This window comes from Spermophilus citellus (assembly GCF_964194105.1).
Source record: "Spermophilus citellus genome assembly, chromosome: 10".
In the NCBI taxonomy this organism is placed as follows: domain Eukaryota; kingdom Metazoa; phylum Chordata; class Mammalia; order Rodentia; family Sciuridae; genus Spermophilus; species Spermophilus citellus.
Genome location: NC_138197.1, coordinates 110779705 through 110802769, shown reverse-complemented (window position 1 = coordinate 110802769; position 23065 = coordinate 110779705). Strand labels below are relative to the sequence as shown.

General features: G+C 39.7%; 1 protein-coding gene across 8 annotated transcripts in view; it reads right to left on the bottom strand.

Annotated features, from left to right (window-relative positions):
• Positions 1–23065, bottom strand: part of CRADD (CARD and death domain containing adaptor protein) — a 263193-nt gene that overhangs the window by 199352 nt on the left and 40776 nt on the right. Inside the window, exon 3 of one of the 8 annotated variants that reach the window (XM_081309182.1) lies at positions 34–159. The exons of 5 other annotated variants lie outside the window; for them this stretch is intronic. In XM_081309182.1, the coding sequence (XP_081165308.1) occupies positions 74–159 (86 nt within the window). In that variant the 3' untranslated portion in view covers positions 34–73. Of the gene's footprint in view, positions 1–33; positions 160–23065 lie in introns of those variants that run through there. 2 more of the 8 variants (XM_081309187.1, XM_081309186.1) reach the window with 2 other exon arrangements.

Genomic DNA, 23065 nt, shown 5'->3' with positions numbered 1-23065 from the left:
CTTTGTAGTGTGTGTGTGCATGCATGCATGCGCTCACATGCATGAGTGTAAGCTCTGTTGGAACTCCATTCATTCACTGGTATTTATTTGCAGGCTGTTGTTGAATTTCCAGAAATTCACACTCAGGAGCGTTTGAGGCACTGGGTTCAATCTCCAGCACTGCAAAAAAGAAGAGGTTCATAAGCATGTCAGCCCTCTCTCCATACCAACTACACTCCTTGAAGGACAAGGGCTCTCACTGCTATTTCTGATGTATGTAATCTTTGGTGTCTTTTAGAGCCCAAATCACTCTGTGAGCACTCAAAATGTTAACAAATTCCTTAGAGGATTGAGAAACCCAATATAGCTATACTTCTGAATAATAGAAACAGTACAATGGCTATCTCAGGGAATAGGAAGGAATTCTTACCCTTGCTTGGCATTACTTGTCAGGAGGTTTGAGTCTCAATGACAAATGATTTCCTTCAAAGACATGATGGAAAGTTAGAAAAAAAATACACAAAACACCTAATGGACGGGAACAAAAGGTAAATGCTTCATGATTGTAAACCTTGCTTAACTCTTCTTGTGGTTAGTACTTAAATGCTACATTATCTCATAACCCCAATACTTAAAAATCTTGAGATTAAACCATGAGTAAGTACACAGGATAAGCTGAAATGAAATCCTCGTGTGAATGTGCAGAATACAAAGGAGTTTTATCTGTTAATTTACCTAATTGTTTATCTCTTATGTACAATTTTAGAAATAAAAGAAAAGGTTCAATGGGCCTGCTATGACAAATCTCTTCTGGCAAATTTAATTCAAAAGAAGTGGCAAAGATAAAGGCATACTTTCAACAGGGAAAGTTTACCCTCTTTTGATTCTCCAAACAATTTTAAAACTAAGCAGTAGCTTTAATCCAGAACTTTGTTAGGCACCAAAAAAAAAAAAAAAAAAAAAAAAAGGAAAAAGAAAAGCAAACAAAGCTGATTCTTGTCATCAGAAAAACTCAAAAGCTTTCTTGGAAAAGCCATTTTCCCCCCTAGTCCTTCTCATACTATACCAGAGGTGAAGAGATTTCTATAAATGACCAGATAGTAAGTATCTCCGGGTTTGTGGGCCACAAAAGCTCTACTGCAACTACTCAAATCTGCAGTATAGTGTGAAAGTGGCTGGAGACAACGTTCACAAATAAGCATGGCTGTGTTCCAATAAAATTTTATTTACAGACACTAAAATGTGAATATCGTGATTTTTCAGACATCATGAAATCATCTTTCTCTTTCTTTTTCAACCTTTTAAAAATGTGAAAATTGAGCAAGAGGTGTAGGTAAGTGGTAGAGTTTCTCAGAACAAGAGAAACTCGTGGGAATGAGTGAGATAGAGACTAGTCTGATAAAATGAATAGTTAACAGCTGGCAAAACACAGCAGCCACTAAGAAATGCCAAAGAATCACTTTCATAGAGGGATAAGCAGAGCTGTGTCTACTGGCCATACCTGCCTGCCTTGTGGTAAAAACAACAAAAAAAGAAGGAGGCCATGTCTCTAGGGCACCTGGCTCAGGGAATGGGCTATGAAAGTGGAACATTATAAAAATGGAGGAGCCCAGAATTTAAGAACCAAAGCTACCGTATGCACAAAACTTTCTGTTATCCAGGCAAGAACAGTCCTGATGTTGGAAGTCCACTGGGTATGCAAATGTTAGAGAGGTGGTTTCTGGTTTGGTTTTGGGCTGTGTTTCTGAGCATATGAGTTCAAAGGGCTCAACCCTGAAAGCTTCAAATTCTCAGTCTTAGAATTTCCTTCATCTTTAGAAGATTTGGCCCTGGGCAGAGCTGGGCTTCAAGGGTTCTGACTTCTCGACCTACTCCTGTATCTAACATGGGCCTACAAGACTAGAATTTCCAGCCATAAAGAAGACAAGAAGTGGAGAATAGAGAAGATGGCAGCGAAGGGAGTGCATCACCCCAGTGCGCCGCGTCACTGTGCGGGAGAAAGACGAGGTGAAACAGCTGAAGGCTTTCTTGTTGGGAATTTCCAGTGAAATTGAGGTGCTCCAGAATCTAGTGGACGGATTTCCATCGCGTGAGGTTCGGCTGCGGGGGCTCGGTCGCGGGTGATTTCTCCGCATGGAGGGTCACATTGCCTGATCTGCGGACCGCCCCGCAGCTAGAGTCTGCGGCGCGTGCTGGTAAGCAGCGAGGTGCCGGAGCGGGAGTGCAGTGATGCGGATTCTGGGGGCTCCTGCCAGTGGTGCAATGGCCGTGCTTAGTGCTGAGTTCCGGCTTTGAGACAGAGGAGAGAAGCGGTCCAGTTCGATTCTCGACACCGGTCGGACCACGGAGGAGGACAGCAGCCGCCATCTTGGACAGCTGATATAATCATCCCTGTTTTCTACTGATCTCAGCTCATTCAGCTACAGAACAGGTGATTTCAGGCTGGTATTTGCCTGCGTCTCGCAGACAGATCGCTCAGGCTCGGGGCTGGAGGGGCTCGCTCCTGGCAAGGCGTGCGCCAGGCTCTGAGCGGCCGGATTCTGGTTCCCCGGGCTGCTTTGGCCCAGGGCTGGGGAACCTGCGGAGACTGCGTGTTGAGGCCAGCTCCAAGTGGAGCGTGCGCTGAGCTCGGGGCGGCTGGGCTCTGACTCCCGGAACAGTTTTGGCCCGGGGCTGGGGAGCCCGCGGGGACTGCGTCTTTGAGCCTGCTCCCAGTGGAGCGTGCACCAAGCTCGGAGAGTTTGGAGCGGCCGGGCTCTGGCTCCTGGGGCAGCTTTGGCGTGGGGCTGGGGAACCCGCGGGGGTCGCTCCTTGGAGCCTGCTCCTAGGGGAGCATGGCCGGGATCGGAGAGGCCGGGTTCTGGCTCCTGAAGCTGCTTTGGCCCAGGGCTGGGGAACCTGCGGTGACTGCTTCTCAGTCCAGGTCCTGCTGGGTGCTGTGGGGGCCAGGGGGGCAGAGTGGAGCTGCCGCCTGCGCCCAGAGCAGGCCAAGTGACCCGCCGGCGTGGTATCACGACACCCCAACTGCAGCTGGGGCCGAAGAGAGTAGCTGCCCACGCATAGAACAGGACCAGCGACCAGACGGCACGGTAGCCAAGTTACCCCATTTGGAGTAGGGGCTGTGCAGAGCCACCGTCTGAGCCTGCAAGGTAGGCAGACCTGCGACCCACTGGCAGGACAGGCCCGGTAGCCTGCCAGCGTGGTGGACAAGGAGCACCGAGGCAGTCACGTCACACTGGTTGGAGTGGGGGTGGAGCAGAGCCGCCGCCCGTGTCCAGAAAAGGCCCAGCGACCCGTTGGAGAGGCAGTCAGGTACCCCCACTGGGAGTGGGGGCTGAGCAGAACTGCCGCCCGAGCCCGCAAGGTAGGCAGACCTGCGACCCACCGGCGGAACAGGCCTAGAGGCCTGCCAGCGTGGTACACACGTCACACCAATTGGAGTAGGGGCTGAGCAGAGCTGCCGCCCACATCCGGATCAGGACCAACGACCCGAGGGCGTGGTAGTTACAACAATTGGAGTGGGGGCAGAGCAGAGCCGCCAACCACGCCCGCAGGGTGGGCAGACCTGCGACCGACCAGCGTGGTAGACAGATCACCCTAATTAGAGGAGGAGCACAGCCAATACCCGCCCTGCAAGGGAGATCTCCCAACTATACAAGAGCAATATAAATAAATAGGGGGAAAATTTCAAAAACACAACAGTTTCACCAAGCAGAAAGAAACGCGAGCAGTATGAAAAGACAAGGAAAGAAAGGACCACAAGCAATGCAGGTCAACTCAACTTTAGAAGAGGTAATAGCTGCAACAGATGGAATGTCAAATAAGGAGTTCAGGATATACATGCTTCAGATGTCCTGGAGTCTCAAGGAAGACATGAGACAACAAAACCAGACAATGAAAGATCACTTTGACAAGGAACTACATAAACAAATCCAGGAAGTAAAAGATAAATTTCACAGGGAGATAGAGGTAATAAAAAACAAACAAATAGAAATCCTAGAAATGCAGGAAGCAATAAATGAACTTAAAAACTCAATTGAGAATACTACCAGCAGAGTAGATCACTTAGAAGATAGAACATCAGACAATGAAGACAAAGTATTTCAACTTGAAAAGAACATAGCTCAGCAAGTCTGCTAAGAAACCATGAGCAGAACATCCAAGAAATATGGGATAACATTAAAAGACCAAACTTAAGAGTCATTGGGATACAGGAAGGCACAGAGCTCCAAACCAAAGGAATAAACAATCTATTCAATGAAATAATATGAGAAAACTTCCCAGACTTGAAGAATGAAACAGAATCCCAAATCCTAGAAGCCTACAGGATGCCAAATGTGCAAAATCATAAGAGATCCACACCTAGACACATTATAATGAAGATGTCCAACATACAGAATAAGGAGAGAATTTTAAAAGCTACAAGAGAAAGGAAGCAGATTACATTTAGGGGTAAACCAATCAGGATAACAGCTGATCTCTCAATACAGACTCTGAAAGCTAGAAGATCCTGGAATAACATATTTCAAACACTGACAGAAAATGGGTTCCAACCAAGAATCATGTATCCGGCGAAATTAAGCTTCAAGATGGAAGATGAAATTAAAACCTTTCACGATAAACAAAAGTTAAAAGAATTCGCAGCTAGAAAACCATCTCTTCAAAAAATCCTTGGCAAAACATTACAGGAAGAGGAAATGGAAAGTAACATTGAAAACCAACAGTGGGAGGTAGGACAGTAAAGGGGGGAAAGTAATCAAAGAGGAAAACAAATCAGGTTTAGTAACATTAATAAACAAATATGGCTGGAAGAACAAACCATATCTCAATAATAACACTAAATGTTAATGGCTTAAACTCACCAATTAAGAGACACAGGCTAGTCGAATGGATCACAAAACAAGACCCAACAATATGCTGCCTACAGGAGACACATTTGATAGGAAAAGATATACACAGACTGAAGGTGAAAGGTTGGGAAAAATCATACCACTCATATGGACTGCGGAAACAAGCAGGAGTGTCCATACTCATATCTAATAAAATAGATTTCAAGCCAAAGTTAATCAAAAGGGATAAAGAGGGACACTACATACTGCTCAAGGGAACCATACACCAACAAGACATAACAATCATAAATATATATGCCCCAAACAATGGTGCAGCTATGTTCATCAAGCAAACTCTTCTCAAGTTCAAGAGTCTAATAGACCACCATACAATAATCATGGGAGACTTCAACACACCTCTCGCACCACTGGACAGATCTTCCAAACAAAAGTTAAATAAGGAAACTATAGAACTCAATAACACAATTAACAACCTAGACTTAATTGACATATATAGAATATACCACCCAACATCAAGTAGTTACACTTTTTTCTCAGCAGCACATGGATCCTTCTCAAAAATAGATCATATATTATGTCACAGGGCAACTCTTAGACAATATAAAGGAGTAGAGATAATACCATGCATCTTATCTGACCATAATGGAATGAAACTGAAAATCAACGATAAAAGAAGGAAGGAAAAATCATGCATCACTTGGAGAATGAACAATAGGTTGCTGAATGATCAATGGGTTTTAGAAGACATCAAGGAGGAAATTGAAAACTTCTTAGAGTTAAATGAAAACACAGACACAACATATCGGAATCTATGGGACACATTGAAAGCAGTTCTAAGAGGAAAATTGATTGCTTGGAGTTCATTCCTTAAAAAAAGAAAAAACCAACAAATAAATGATCTGATACTTCATCTCAAAATCCTAGAAAAAGAAGAGCAAAACAACAGCAAAAGAAGGAGAAGGCAAGAAATAATTAAAATCAGAGCTGAAATTAATGAAATCGAAACAAAAGAAACAATTGAAAAAATTGACAAAACTAAAAGTTGGTTCTTTGAAAAAATAAATAAAATCGACAGACCCTTAGCCATGCTAACGAAGAGAAGAAGAGAGAGAACCCAAATTACTAGCATACGGGATGAAAAAGGAAATATCACAACAGACACTTCAGAAATACAGAAGATAATCAGAAATTATTTTGAATCCTTATACTCCAATAAAATAGAAGATAGTGAAGGCATAGATAAATTTCTTAAGTCATATGATCTGCCCAGATTGAGTCAGGAGGATATAGACAACCTAAACAGACCAATAAAAATAGAGGAAATAGAAGAAACCATCAAAAGACTACCAACTAAGAAAAGCCCAGGACCGGATGGGTATACAGCAGAGTTTTACAAAACCTTTAAAGAGGAACTAACACCAATACTTTTCAAGCTATTTCAGGAAATAGAAAAAGAGGGAGAACTTCCAAATACATTCTACGAGGCCAACATCACCCTGATGCCTAAACCAGACAGAGACACTTCAAAGAAAGAAAACTACAGACCAATATCTCTAATGAACCTAGATGCAAAAATCCTCAATAAAATTCTGGCAAATCAGATTCAAAAACATATCAAAAAAATTATACACCATGATCAAGTAGGATTCATCCCTGGGATGCAAGGCTGGTTCAATATATGGAAATCAATAAATGTTATTCACCACATCAATAGACTTAAAGATAAGAACCATATGATCATCTCGATAGTACAGCATGCCTTTATGTTCAAAACTCTAGAATAATTAGGGATAACAGGATCATACCTCAACATTGTAAAAGCAATCTATGATAAGCCACAGGCCAGCATCATTCTGAATGGAGAAAAATTGAAGGCATTCCCTCTAAGATCTGTTACAAGACAGGGATGCCCTCTCTCACCACTTCTGTTCAACATAGTCCTCGAAACACTGGCCAGAGCAATTAGACAGACGAAAGAACTTAAAGGCATAAAAATAGGAAAAGAAGAACTTAAATTATCACTATTTGCAGATGACATGATTCTATACCTAGCAGACCCAAAAGGGTCTACAAAGAAACTACTAGAGCTAATAAATGAATTCAGCAAAGTGGCAGGATATAAAATCAACACGCATAAATCAAAGGCATTTCTGTATATCAGCGACAAATCCTCAGAAACGGAAATGAGGACAACTACTCCATTCACAATATCCCTCCAAAAAATAAAATACTTGGGAATCAACCTAACAAAAGAGGTGAAAGACTTATACAATGAAAACTACAGAACCCTAAAGAGAGATATAGAAGAAGACCTCAGAAGATGGAAAAATATACCCTGTTCATGGATAGGCAGAACTAACATCATCAAAATGGCAATATTACCAAAAGTTCTCTATAAGTTCAATGCAATGCCAATCAAAATCCCAACATCATTTCTTGTAGAAATGGATAAAACAATCATGAAATTCATATGGAATAATAAAAGACCCAGAATAGCAAAAACAATGCTAAGCAGGAAGTATGAATCAGGCGGTATAGCGATACCAGACTTCAAACTATACTACAGAGCAATAGTAACAAAAACAGCATGGTACTGGTACCAAAACAGGCGGGTGGACCAATGGTACAGAATAGAGGACACAGTAACCAATCCACAAAACTACAACTATCTTATATTTGATAAAGGGGCTAAAAGCATGCAATGGAGGAAGGATAGCATCTTCAACAAATGGTGCTGGGAAAACTGGAAATCCATCTGCATCAAAATGAAACTGAATCCCTTTCTCTCGCCATGCACAAAGTTAACTCAAAATGGATCAAGGAACTTGATATCAAATCAGAGACACGGCGTCTGATAGAAGAAAAAGTTGGCTATGATCTACATACTGTGGGGTCGGGCTCCAAATTCCTCAATAGGACACCCATAGCACAAGAGTTAACAACTAGAATCAACAAATGGGACTTACTCAAACTAAAAAGTTTTTTCTCAGCAAAAGAAACAATAAGAGAGATAAAAAGGGAGCCTACATCCTGGGAACAAATCTTTACTCCACACACTTCAGATAGAGCCCTAATATCCAGAGTATACAAAGAACTCAAAAAATTAGACAATAAGATAACAAATAACCCAATCAACAAATGGGCCAAGGACCTGAACAGACACTTCTCAGAGGAGGACATACAATCAATCAACAAGTACATGAAAAAATGCTCACCATCGCTAGCAGTCAGAGAAATGCAAATCAAAATCACCCTAAGATACCATCTCACTCCAGTAAGATTGGCAGCCATTATGAAGTCCAACAACAACAAGTGCTGGAGAGGATGCAGGGAAAAGGGTACACTTGTTCATTGTTGGTGGGACTGCAAATTGGTGCAGCCAATTTGGAAAGCAGTATGGAGATTTCTTGGAAAGCTGGGAATGGAACCACCATTTGACCCAGCTATTCCCCTTCTCGGTCTATTCCCTAAAGACCTAATAAGAGCATGCTACAGGGACACTGCTATATCGATGTTCATAGCAGCACAATTCACGATAGCAAGATTGTGGAACCAACCTAGATGCCCTTCAATAGATGAATGGATAAAAAAAAATATGGCATTTATACACAACGGAGTATTACTCTGCATTAAAAAATGACAAAAATCATAGAATTTGGAGGGAAATGGATGGCATTAGAGCAGTTATGCTAAGTGAAGCTAGCCAATCCTTAAAAAACAAATGCCAAATGACTTCTTTGATATAAGGGGAGTAACCAAGGACAGGGTAGGGACGAAGAGCTTGAGAAGAAGATTAACATTAAACAGGGATGAGAGGTGGGAGGGAAAGGGAATGAGAAGGGAAATCGCATGGAAATGGAAGGTGATCCTCAGGGTTATACAAAATTACATATAAGAGGAAAGGAGGGGTAAGAGAAGAATAATACAAGTGGAAGAAATGATTTACAGTAGAGGGGGTAGAGAGAGAAAAGGGGAGGGGAGGGGAGGGGAAGGGGGATAGTAGAGAATAGGATAGACAGCAGAATACATCAGACACTAGAATGGCAATATGTAAATCAATGGAAGTGTAACTGATGTGATACAGCAATCTGTATACGGGGTAAAAATGGGAGTTCATAACCCACTTGAATCAAACTGTGAAATATGATATATTAAGAACTATGTAATGTTTTGAACGACCAACAATAAAAAAAAAGAAGACAAGAAGTATTTTCTCAGGTGAAATTCATTATTACAATAATTACTAATAATGGTGACAAAAAGGATTCATAACTAGGCAGACAAGTTAGAAATTGCCTGGGATAGAAAATAGTCTGATAAAATGAATGGCTAAAGGCTGACATGCAGCAAAAAACAGCAGCCACTAAGAAATGACAAAGAGTTGCTTTTATGGAGGGTTAAGTAGAGTTATTATATCTGCTGGCTATCCAGGAAAAGATGGGGGGGGGGAGATCCAGTTAAAACCTACAGGAACTGGTTTCTTAAATCTATTTTCTGTTGCTATAACAAAATGCCTAAGACTGTGTAATTTATTAAAAAATAGATTTTTATTTGGTACATGGTTCTAGAGGCTTGGAAGTCTAACAGCATGACACCAGCATCTTCATGGCATGTGGTCCTTACCTTCTTGCTGAATCATAACATGGCAAAGGGTATCATGTGTGAGACAGAGAAAGTCTGCCAGTTCAGGTCTTTCTTCCTCTCCATATAAAGCAACTAATGCCCCACAGAGGCTCCACCCCCATGACTTCATCCAAACCTCATTATCTTCAAAGGCCTTCACTCTAAACACCAGTAATATATAAATTTGGGGATTGTTTCCAACACAGAAGCTTTAGAGAGCCACATTCAAACCATAGCATTCTGCCCATGGTCCCCAAAATTCATATCCTTCTTAAATGAGAAATACCTTCATTCCATCCCAATAGCCCCAAAGTCTTAACGTTTCTAGCATCAACTCAAACGTCTAAAGCCTCATCTGAATCAGATATGGATGAGGATCAAGGCACGATTCATCCTGGGGCAAATTCACTCCAGCCACGAGCCTGTGAAATCAAAACAAGGTATCTACTCCCAAAATAACAATAGTGGCACAGGCATAAGACAGACATTTCTATTTGAAAGGGAAAAATAGGAGTGAAGAGAGGAAACTGATTCCAAATAACTCCAAAACCCAATAGGAAAAACAACATTAAGCTTTATAACTCCAGAAAAACCTTTCACTCCAGGAGAAAGACAGGGACATGCCTGGGGGATCTGGGTTCCCAAAGATTCAGGCATCCCTGTCTTTTCCCTGTGTCCTTGGAGTTTCATGCCTGCAGTTCTCCCAGGCTGGCACTGAGTGCTAGTAGCTCTACAGTGCTGGGGCCTAGGTTGTGGGTCTCATTCCCCTGGCTCCATTATCACAGCAGTGTCATGGATGACTTATGTGTCCTCCCAATTCATATGATGCAGCCCTACCTCCCAGTACCTCAATATGTGACTCTACAGTCATGCATCAGATGATAATGTTTTAACAAGAACAGACCACATCTATGATGGTGGTCCTACAAGAAGATGGTGTCCAGCCATGGAAGCACACACCTATAATCCCAGATACTTGGAAGGCTAAGGAAGGAAGATTGTGAGTTCCAGATCAATCTGGACAACTTAATGAGACCCTGCTTAAAAAAAAAAAAAAAAAAAAAAAAAAACAGATAATGGAGCTGAGAGGAGGTGAAGCAATAGCAAGAAAGAAAAAGAATGATTCTCAGTGCCAAGATAGCAATCAGCCACCTTAATAACATCCCTGAACTTTACCAAAGGTCTCTGCTGCAAGGAGCTTAAGTCAAATGATGTAGCATGAACAATGACTCACTGTGTTGAAATAGGAAAAGGACAATTATGAAAACCCAAGGAAATAAAAGTCATCTTCAGTGACTGAAAAAAGAGTACGAGTCAAACAATGATATCCAGGAAGTTTCTACAAAAAAAAAGGTGGGTGGGAGCCTCATTCTGAAATCAAATCCTCTAGGAGCTTCATGAACAGAGAGGAACAAGGCCAGAGGAGAGACAAGGGAGAAAGTGTCTACAGCAGAGTATCAGACAACATGAAAAATACTGCCTCTGTTTACATAGCACTCTAAGTTCTAGAAGATTCATTCACATGTTCTTTCATTTAATCTTACTTTACCAATGGAGATGAGTAGGAAGCATCTCTTTTACACATGAAGAGATTTAAATTTAGAGGAAAAAAATAATACAGCAGATAAAAGGTAGAAGCAGAATTTTATCTTGAGCCTAGAACCACATCTCCAAATGCTTACAGAGCATTTATTTCACAGAATGGAATGCTGTGTGGTCCTGGGCTGGGTCTCTGCTTCCTCTTCTGAAAAATGGGAACAACAATAGTATCAACCTCATGCTTTTAAACAAAAGCACTTAAAGGAGCTAGGTCACAATAAGTGTTCAGTAAATGTGAGACAAACATAACCCCACAAATCCACCCTCCCCTGTGTGTCCAACCTTGGTGAATTTGCATAGCTCAGCTCTTCAGTTCCATCTAATGATAACAACAAAAAAAGAATGGTGACCCATCTCATGATAAGACCAACAACTGATGCTCTCTGAAGGCCTACTACACAGCCAGCTCTGTTCTGCTCTTGACTCTATTATCTTAGTCATCTGGGGTACCTTCTGGGCAGGAATTACGCCTGATTAACTTCTGTGCCTGTTTAACTCCTGGTTACAGTGGCTATTCAATACACCCTGGCTGGGCTGAAGCTCTTTCCACTGCCATCTACAGCCTATCCTGCTACCCACAGTGCTTTGTGGTGTTGAATTGGGAACTACAGAGCACGGAAGAAGGGATATGATTATTCTGTCAAAGATTTTAAGTCTCTTTGAGATACACTCTATGATTTAATGAAAAAAGTCATCAGGAATGTCCTTCCAAGGGCGAGGAGAAAAAAGCCTACTACCCAGAATACCCGCACATTTACAAATCTAGTCTACTGGAGGGAAACAAGTATATTTTTAAATGCCACTGGCAAAAGCTTAATCATCTATAATCTAACAGCTTGTGGAAAACAATGAAAAGATTTTGAAATTTAATATTTAAAAGTATACAAACAGGAGACATTGAAAAAAATCAGGTTATATAATAATCTAGTGAAACACTTTGAAATAGAATACTCATAGAAAGATAAACAGAAAAATACTTTAAACAGCAGAGTGAAAAATACTCTTCATAGTTCCTTAAGAGGCACTTGGAGAAGGTCATTTAAGTCCAGTATTCCCCACCCCAACCCTCTGCTCACTGAAATAGCAACAGGCCTTGATAATAATTTGAAAAGACTACTTCGAGTTGTTTCAGAAGTTTTACTCTCTGAAGAAAAGCAATTTTTTTTTTCACATGCACACACATATAATCTTCTAAATGTTCTTCTTTATTTGGTATCATGTAAAAAATTCCAGATGTGACCATTAGTGTCAAGTAAATAATAACTTTCTGGAAATGACTAGAGTTTAGAGAGAGCTTCTAAAATGGAAATTCCTCTGGTGATGACAGAGTGCAGAACACACTACCCCTAAGCACGGCACCATTCAATCTGAGAAAACAGTGGAGGCAGGCAGGTCACTCTTACCTTTCCCCTGGCTGCTTCCCTGAAGCAAGTCATAAAACCCAGGACTTTCTGACCTTCCCTGAAGCAGGCCGTCAGATCATCATGTGTGTAAGACCCTCCCAATATCTAAGGGAAGGGAGCATCCATGTCTCCAAAGATACAGAGGAAAACCAGGACAGGCGCCTGCTCATTGCTATTAGATCATCCTGCATCCCGCCATGCTCCTCCACAACTGCCCACAGTCATCAGCGAGCACCAAAATACACACATTCATTTCTCCAGGTCTTCATTTCCTTATGAAGGCTTCTGTGTCATATAAACTTACAGCGAAATAAGTGGTATGCTTTTCTCTTGTCTCTTTTTTGTTCCAGGGGCTTCAGCCATGAAGCTGGGATAACTGAGGAAAAGATATTTTTCTTCCCTGCAGTTAAAACTCATGTTTTGAGATTTCAAAAATAAAAACAAGAAAAACCCAATTCCAAATATTTCTGTTATACTTCACTATTAATTTATTATGAACAGTGTTGTCTTTTAAAATTGATATTAATTGAAAAATAAACACTCATATATTTACTATACATAACACGGTGATCTGAAATATGTATACTATCTTAGTCTGTTTATGCTTCTATGACAAAATGCCACCACAGACTGGGTCATTTACAAATGATAGAATTTTTAGTTTTCTATTTTTTAAATTTTTTTTGGCAATACTGGGGATAAAACGTAGGGGCACTTTACCACTGAGCCACTTCCCTAGCCCTTTTTATATTCTATTTTGAGACAGGGTCTCAGTAAATTGTGGAGGCTGATCTTGAACTTCCAATCCTCCTGCCTCAGACTCTCAAATTGCTGGGATTACAGGTGTGTGCCACTGCCCCCAGTTAAAGAATAGACATGTACTTCTCACAGTTCTGGAGGCTGAGAAATCAAGGTCAGGGTGCCTGCACTGAGCCTGGTGAGATCCTTCTCACGGCACCTTCACTGCACCCTCCCATGGCACAAGGTGGAAGGGCAAAACAACTTACGCTAGTTCCCTCAAGTCACATCCTCAAAGGCCCCGCTACTTAACACCACCAGATTGTGGATTAAGTTTTAACACAGGAATTTTAGGAAACATTTAGACCATAGCATATACACATCGTGGAGGGGTTGAGATAATTAACATATGCATTACCTTATATACTTATCATATTTTTAGGGTTAGGACACTTAAAATTTACCTTCTGTGATTTTTCAAGAATTTAATTCAGTATTAATTATAGTCACCAGGTTATACAACTAACCTCTTGAACCTTTTCCTCCTTTTTTTTAAAAATTCTTTGAACAACATCTCCCCAACCACCTCTCTCCCAGGCCCTAGCAACCACCATTCTATTTTCTCCTTCTAAGATTTTAACTTTTTCAGATTCCACATATACATGAGATCATGATAATATTTGTCTCTCTGTGTTTGGCTTATTAGAATGATATCCTCTAGGTTCATGCACATTGCCATAAATTATAGGATTTCCAACAAGCCTATAATTCCAGAGGCTTGGGGGACTGAGGCAGGAGGATCACAAGTTCAAAGCCAGCCTCAATAACTTAGCAAGGTCCTAAGCAACTTAGCAAGACCCTGTCTCAAAATAACAAAAGGGCTGGGATGTGACTCAATGGTTAAATGTCCCTGGGTTCAACCCCTGATAGCAACAACAACAAAAAAAAACTTTAATGTTTAAAATGATAGTGTTTCCTTTTTAAAAGCTGAATAGTATTCAATTGTGTATATGTACCATATTTTCTTTATCAATTCATTTGCTGATGGATACTCAGCTTGATTCTATATCTTGATTATTGTGAATAATGCTGCAATGATATCTCTTTGACATACTGATTTCCATTGGATACAGATTTCAGTAGATGGCAGTAGTAGCATTGTTGGGTTGTACAGTAGTTCTAGTTTAATTAACTGAGGGATTTCCATATTGTTCTCCATAATGATTTATTAATTTACATTCCCACTAACAAGACCGTACTCCTCCAATATTTACCTTTTATTTTTTTATGTATTTTTTTTATTGGTTGTTCACAACATTACAAAGCTCTTGACATATCATATTTCATACATTAGATCGAAGTGGGTTATGAACTCCCAATTTTTACCCCAAATGCAGATTGCAGAATCACGTCGGTTACACATCCACAATATTACATAATGCCCTTTTAGTAACTATTGTATTCTGCTACCTTTCCTATCCCCTACTATCCTCCCTCCCCTTCCCTCAAATCTTCACTCTCTACCCCATCTACTGTAATTCATTTCTCTCCTTGTTTATTTTCCCATTCCCCTCACAACCTCTTATATGTAATTTTGTATAACAATAAGGGTCTCCCTTCATTTCCATGCAATTTCCCTTTTCTCTCCCTTTCCCTCCCATCTCATGTCTCTGTTTAATGTTAATCTTTTCTTCCTGCTCTTCCTCCCTGCTCTGTTCATAGTTGCTCTCATTACATCAAAGAAGACATTTGGTATTTGTTTTTTAGGGATTGGCTAGCTTCACTAAGCATAATCTGCTCTAGTGCCATCCATTTCCCTGCAAATTCCATGATTTTGTCATTTTTAAATGCTGCGTAATACTCCATGGTGTATAAATGCCACATTTTTTTATCCATTCATCTATTGAAGGGCATCTGGGTTGGTTCCACAGTCTAGCTATTGTGAATTGTGCTGCTATGAACATCGATGTGGCAGTATCCCTGTAGTATGCTCTTTTAAGGTCTTCAGGGAATAGTCCGAGAAGGGAAATAGCTGGGTCAAATGGTGGTTCCATTCCCAGTTTTCCCAGGAATCTCCATACTGCTTTCCAAATTGGCCGCACCAATTTGCAGTCCCACCAGCAATGTACAAGTGTACCCTTTTCTCCACATCCTCGCCAGCACTTGTTGTTGTTTGACTTCATAGTGGCTGCCAATCTTACTGGAGTGAGATGGTATCTTAGGGTGATTTTGATTTGCATTTCTCTGACTGCTAGCGATGGTGAGCATTTTTTCATGTACTTGTTGATTGATTGTATGTCCTCCTCTGAGAAGTGTCTGTTCAGGTCCTTGGCCCATTTGTTGATTGGGTTATTTGTTATCTTATTGTCTAATTTTTTGAGTTCTTTGTATACTCTGGATATTAGGGCTCTATCTGAAGTGTGAGGAGTAAAAATTTGTTTCCATGATGTAGGCTCCCTATTTACCTCTCTTATTGTTTCTCTTGCTGAGAAAAAACTTTTTAGTTTAAGGAAGTCCCATTTGTTGATTCTTGTTATTAACTCTTGTGCTATGGGTGTCCTATTAAGGAATTTGGAGCCCGACCCCACAATATGTAGATCATAGCCAACTTTTTCTTCTATCAGACGCCGTGTCTCTGATTTAATATCAAGCTCCTTGATCCATTTTGAGTTAACTTTTGTGCATGGCGAGAGAAAGGGATTCAGTTTCATTTTGTTGCATATGGATTTCCAGTTTTCCCAACACCATTTGTTGAAGATGTTATCCTTCCTTCATTGCATGCTTTTAGACCCTTTATCAAATATAAGATAGTTGTAACTTTGTGGATTAGTCTCTGTGTCCTCTATTCTATACCATTGGTCCACCCGCCTGTTTTGGCACCAGTACCATGCTGTTTTTGTCACTACTGCTCTGTAGTATAGTTTGAAATCTGGTATCGCTATACCGCCTGATTCACACTTCCTGCTTAGAATTGCTTTTGCTATTCTGGGTCTTTTATTTTTCCATATGAATTTCATGATTGCTTTCTCTATTTTTACAAGAAATGCCGTTGGGATTTTGATTGGCATTGCATTAAACCTATAGAGAACTTTTGGTAATATCGCCATTTTGATAATGTTAGTTCTGCCTATCCATGAACAGGGTATATTTTTCCATCTTCTAAGATCTTCTTCTGTTTCTCTCTTTAGGGTTCTGTAGTTTTCATTGTATAAATCTTTCACCTCTTTTGTTAGGTTGATTCCCAAGTATTTTATTTTCTTTGAGGATATTGTGAATGGAGTGTTTTTCCTCATTTCCGTTTCAGAAGTTTTGTCGCTGATATACAGAAATGCCTTTGATTTATGCGTGTTGATTTTATATCCTGCCACTTTGCTGAATTCATTTATTAGTTCTAGTAGTTTTTTTGTAGACCCTTTTGGGTCTTCTAGGTATAGAATCATGTCACCCCCAAATAGTGATAACTTAAGTTCTTCTTTTCCTGTTTTTATGCCTTTAATTTCTTTCGTCTGTCTAATTGCTCTGGCCAGTGTTTCGAGAACTATATTGAATAGAAGTGGTGATAGAGGGCATCCCTGTCTTGTTCCAGATTTTAGAGGGAATGCCTTCAACTTTTCTCCATTCAGAATGATGCTAGCCTGAGGCTTAGCGTAGATAGCTTTTACAATGTAAAGGTAAATTCTTGTTATCCCTAGTTTTTCTAATGTTTTGAACATAAAGGGATGCTGTACTTTGTCGAATGCTTTTTCTGCGTCTATCAAGATGATCATATGGTTCTTATCTTTAAGTCTATTGATGTGGTGAATAACATTTATTAATTTCCGTATATTGAACCATCCTTGCATCCCAGGGATGAATCCTACTTGATCATGGTGCACAATTTTTTTGATGTGTTTTTGTATTCAATTCGCCAGAATTTTATTGAGGATTTTTGCATCTAGGTTTATTAGAGATATTGGTCTGTAGTTTTCTTTCTTTGAGGTGTCTTTGTCTGGTTTCGGAATCAGGGTGATATTGGCCTCATAGAATGAATTTGGAAGAGCTCCCTCTTTTTCTATTTCCTGAAATAACTTGAAAAGTATTGGTATTAATTCTTTCTTTAAAGGTTTTGTAAAACTCCGCTGTGTACCCATCCGGTCCTGGGCTTTTCTTGGTTGGTAGTCTTTTGATTGCTTCTTCTATTTCATCCATTGATATTGGTCTGTTTAAATTGTGTGTATCCTCCTGACTCAGTCTGGGCAAATCATATGACTTAAGAAATTTATCGATGTCTTCACTATCTAATATTTTATTGGAATATAGGTTTTCAAAGTAATTTCTAATTGTCTTCTGAATTTCTGTAGCATCTGTTGTGATATTGCCTTTTTCATCCCGTATGTTAGTAATTTGAGTTCCCTCTCTTCTTCTCTTCGTTAGCATGGCTAAAGGTCTGTCGATCTTATTTATTTTTTCGAAGAACCAACTTTTAGTTTTGTTAATTTTTTCAATAGTTTCTTTTCTTTCAATTTCATTGATTTCTGCTCTGATTTTAATTATTTCTTGCCTTCTGCTACATTTGCTGTTGTTTTGCTCTTCCTTTTCTAGGGCTTTGAGATGAAGTGTGAGCTCATTTATTTGTTGGTTTTTCCTTTTTTTGAGGAATGACCTCCAGGCGATGAATTTCCCTCTTAAAACTGCTTTCATTGTGTGCCATAGATTCCGATATGTTGTGTCTGTATTTTCATTTATCTCTAAGAATTTTTTGATTTCCTCCTTTATGTCTTCTGTAACTCATTGATCATTCAGTAACGTATTGTTCATTTTCCATGTGATGTAGGATTTTTCCTTCCTTCTTTTATCATTGATTTTCAGTTTCATTCCATTATGATCAGATAAAATGCATGGTATTATCTCTACCCCTTTATATTTACTGAGGGTTGCCCTATGGCATAATATATGGTCTATTTTTGAGAAGGATCCATGTGCTGCTGAGAAAAAAGTATATCCATTTGATGATGGTTTATATATTCTATATATGTCAGTTAAGTCTAGGTTATTGATTGTGGTATTGAGTTCTATAGTTTCTTTATTCAACTTTTGTTTGGAGGATCTGTCCAATGGTGAGAGAGGTGTGTTGAAGTCACCCATAATTATTGTGTTGTGGTCTATTTGATTCTTGAACTTGAGGAGAATTTGTTTTATGAATGTCGCAGCACCATTATTTGGTGCATAAATATTGATAATTGTTGTGGTCTATTTGATTCTTTAACTTGAGAATTTGTTTTATGAACGTCGCAGCACCATTATTTGGTGCATAAATATTGATAATTGTTATGTCTTGTTGGTGAATGGTTCCTTTTAACAGTATATAATGTCCTTCCTTATCCCTTTTGATTAACTTAGTCTTGAAGTCGATTTTATTCGATATGAGGATGGCCACCCCTGCTTGCTTACGAGGACTGTGTGCGCGGTATATTTTTTCCAAACCTTTCACCTTCAGCCTGTGTATGGCTTTTCCAATCAGATGTGTCTCCTGGAGGCAGCATATTGTTGAATTTGTTTTTTAAATCCATGATACCAGCCTCTGTCGCTTTATTGGAGACTTTAAGCCATTAACATTTAGAGTTACTATTGATATATGGTTTGTACTTCCAGCCATGTTTGATTATTTATCTTTTTTTTTCTAATTTAGTTTCTTTCTCCATGATTATCTGTCCCCCCGCCCTCTGTCTTTACCGAGGCACTTCCCACTGATGGTTTTGGTTATTGTTTTTCATTTCTTCCTCATTTAGTGTTTTGCTCAAGATGCTTTGCAATGCTGGTTTTCTGGCTGCAAATTCTTTTAACTTTTGTTTATCGTGAAAGATTTTTATTTCATTGTCATACCTGAAGTTAATTTTGCTGGATACAGAATTCTTGGTTGGCATCCATTGTCTTTCAGTGTTTGAAATACATTGTTCCATGACCTTCTTGCTTTCAGCGTCTGTGATGAAAAATCCATTGTTAACCTTATTGGTTTACCCCTGAATGTAATCTGCCTCCTTTCTCTTGTAGCTTTTAATATTTTCTCTTTGTTCTGTATATTGTATATCTTCATAACAATGTGTCTTGGCATTGGTCTACTGTGATTTTGTGTGCTCGGTGTCCTGTATGCATCTACAATTTGTATATCTGTTTCCTTTTTTATTTCTGGAAAGTTTTCTGTAATTATTTCATTCAGCAGGTTACTCATTCCCTTGGTTTGAATTTCTGTACCACCTTCTATCCCGATGACTCGTAAGTTTGGTTTTTTTATGTTATCCCATATCTCTTGGATGTTTTTCTTGTGATTTTTTACCAGCCTTTCTGAGTTGGCTAGACTCTTTTCAAGATGATATATTTTGTCTTCATTATCTGACGTTCTGGCTTCTACTTGCTCCACTCTGTGAGTGATACTCTCAATTGAGTTTTTAATTTGGTTTGGCGTTTCCTTCATTTCTAGAATTATTGTTTGATTTTTTTAATAATCTCTATCTCCTGATAAAGATGCTTAACTTCTTCTTTTATCTGTTTATGTAATTCGTCTTCAATGTGTTCTTTCACTGTTTGAATTTGCTGTCTCGTATCCTCTTTAAGGTTCCATTCCATCTGTCTAAGGTGTTCCTTGAGTTCTTTATATGACCATTTTTCTGATGACTCTAGGTCCTCCTGAATATTTAGGTTGTATTGCATTGTTTGTACTCCTTTTCTTCCTTGCTTTTTTATGCTGCTCATGTTACTTCTTGTTCTGTTTGACTGCTGAGTTACTGTTTACTCCTATAAATTTATTTGATGCTTGGGAAGAAAGGTATTAGAAGGGAAGGGAAGAAGTCACTGTAGCCGCAGGTTTCAATGAAGTTATCTCCTCTGCTGCAGTCTGGTGATGTCAGTTCTCTGCCATGGTGGTATCTCTTGCAAATGGCGACAGTTCATTTCCCTTTGCTGGGTGACCAATGCAACGGGTGGGTCCTTACTGTCTCTCCCAAGCCCCGTTTCAAACCTGTGGCCACTACCTATGAAGGCTCGGTTGGCATTTACCTCCGTAGGATCAGAAGGGCTGACCAGTTGTTTCAGCCGGATGGATTAGTGCTGAGTCACAGATGTTTGTCTGCGGGAAGCAGGCGAATGGGAGCTTGAATTCACCAATATTTACCTTTTTATCTTTTTGATCATAGCCATTCTAATAGGTATGAGATAATATATCACTGTGCTTTTAATTTGTCCCAATGCCATTTATTGAAGAGATAAGAAAAGAAAGTTAGCCCAATATCCCTGATGAATATAAATGCACAAATCATAAATACTAGCAAATCAATGTCAACAACACATTACAAGGATCAACTCACCAGGATTAAGGGAATGCAAGGATGGTTAACATATGCCAATCAATAAATGTAATACACATCAACAGAACAAAGAACAAAAATCATATAATTGTTTCAGTAGATGGCAGTGAAAGAATTTGACAAAATTCAACATCTTTTCATGACAACAACTCAACATATTAGGAATAGAAAGATTATACCACAACATAATAAGAGCCACATGTGACAAACCCATAGCTAACATCATATTCAACAATGGGAATTTAAAAGCTTTTCTTCTACCATCAAGAACAAGACAAGGATGCTCTCTCTCACCACTTTCATTCAACATAATACTAAAAGTCCTAACCAAAGCAGTTAGCCACAGTGAAGAAATAAAAAGGCTCAAATACAAAGACCTAAAAAGGCACATTTTCCCATAGCATCAATACATGACTAATAATAAAAAGAGATTGAAAGTGAAGAGATAAGTTTAAAAACTAAACAAATAAAACATTTCCATGGCATCTCATTCAATGTCTCTATTTTGTTAAATCACATAGAGAAGACTTTTATCATCTTTGGTATTTTTTTTAATCTTTCATTTGGTAAACTGTTAAAAAGAGAGTGTGACAAACAGACACTGACATACACACAATGAGAATGTTGGCTACATGTGAGACCTAAGGCAAGAAAGGGGTCAGAAAATAAGGAAGCAGTGCTAGCCTAAGTCAGATAACCTAGGACATGTGACCTACTCAGAACCACGAACAGGTCTTAGAGGTGAAATAAGACAGTGTGGTGATGAGAAGTGTGGTCTGGACTGTTGGTCTTCAAAGCCCAGGCCTGTTACTACCTCAGTGTGTGAACCTGGACAATTTATCTAACATCTTAGTCTACTCACCTGTAAAATGCAAATGAAGATAATAGTACCTACCTCTAAGAGTTATTATGAGGATAGAGTGAGTTTCTATATATCAAATAAGTGTGTGACACTTAACCCAGTACTTAATTCAGATTCTTTCTAACCTCCTCTCTATATCAACCCTATTTTCAATCTATTCTTTTTCTCCAAAGCATTCTGATTTTGAAAAGGTTTATGAGGACATAGCTTGCTCCAAACTTGGCTCACAGTCTTTGAATCCTGAGGCAGGGCACAATGGAGAAACTTGACTGGAGATACTCATCCCAGTGGCCTTAACTCTCCCTTGCTGCCTCATTCCTGCCCTTATTGACTCCTGCAATTTTGGCCATTCCTTCAAAGTTGGGAACTATCCGGTAAACTTCAGAGAAATTTTTATTTTTGTTTATATTAGCATAAAGTTCTACTGCTAAAACCAAAGAACTCTACATACTGTTAGACTTGGTTACATCCCTTCCTTCCCTCATCTATAAAGAAGGGTCTCTAAGATCCTTTCCAGCTCTAACCTATAGTTATAGCGACAGGACAAGTCCCAGCAGACACGGTCCACCTGCTCTGTATTCTCTGTAACAACCTCACCATTACCACTCTGCACCTGTGCAGCATACCAACAAATGGTAGAACTGAGAGGTGCTTTTAGAGATTAATATTTAGGCTCTAAAACCACAAGCCAGGACTGAGGGTGTAGCTTAGTGGTAGAGCTCTTGCCTAGCAAGCAGAAAGCCCTGGATTTTATCCCCAGCACTGCAAAAGAAATAATAATATAAATTAGTAAATAAATAAAAAGATAAAATCACAAGCTTCTCACTTGCCACTGTGATGTCAAAAAAATATATATTGTCTTCACTCTTTTCCTGGTATACAACTCCTAAAATCCTTAGAATCTCTATGCCCCTTCTCCACACCTCAGCCTGTGCGTCCTTCCTAACATAATACACGGGCAAGCGTGTTTCCCTGAGTTCCATGAGTAGCCCCAGCAAATTAATTGAACCCAAGAAGGGAGTAAATGGTGACCCTAATTTAAAGCCAGAGGAACAAACTTGAGACTGGCATTAAAAACAGGGGCAGTCTTAGATACTTAGCAATCTCAACTGAGGGATCAGATACTACCACCAGGTAGATGATGTCAGAATTGAACTGAATTAGAGGACACCAGCTGGTGTCCATGCAGCAGCACAGCTTGCTGGGGATGGGGGCAGGACTCCCGCACATTTGGTCCCAGAAACATTCTGTGTTGCGTATTGAGTGAGAGTGCGGGGGAAACTGAGTTTGTTTCTTCATATTTCCTTTCCAGCCAGTTATGACATCTCAGCAGTGTTATTTTGGTAACAGCGTTGCCACCCTCTCTGCCATGGTGCTAAGTGTAAATAGAACCTGAACATTTCCAGGAATTATCAACTTGGCACTTCTCTCAAGGAGTTAAGGTTTCTTTTATAACATTATCAAAAGAAAGCCTAGGATTGAAACCTGCCCCAAACTTCTTCTTCATGTTACATTGCTTCTTCAATTAAAATATAATGTTTGGAAAAATACAACACATTCCTTTTTCACCCTCCTTAGGGAATTGCCCTCCAAGGGCACTCTCCTTTTGCCCAAACTGAGGAATAAGTATGAACACAGCTGTCTGTTAACACTAAGCAAAGCAGGCATTCC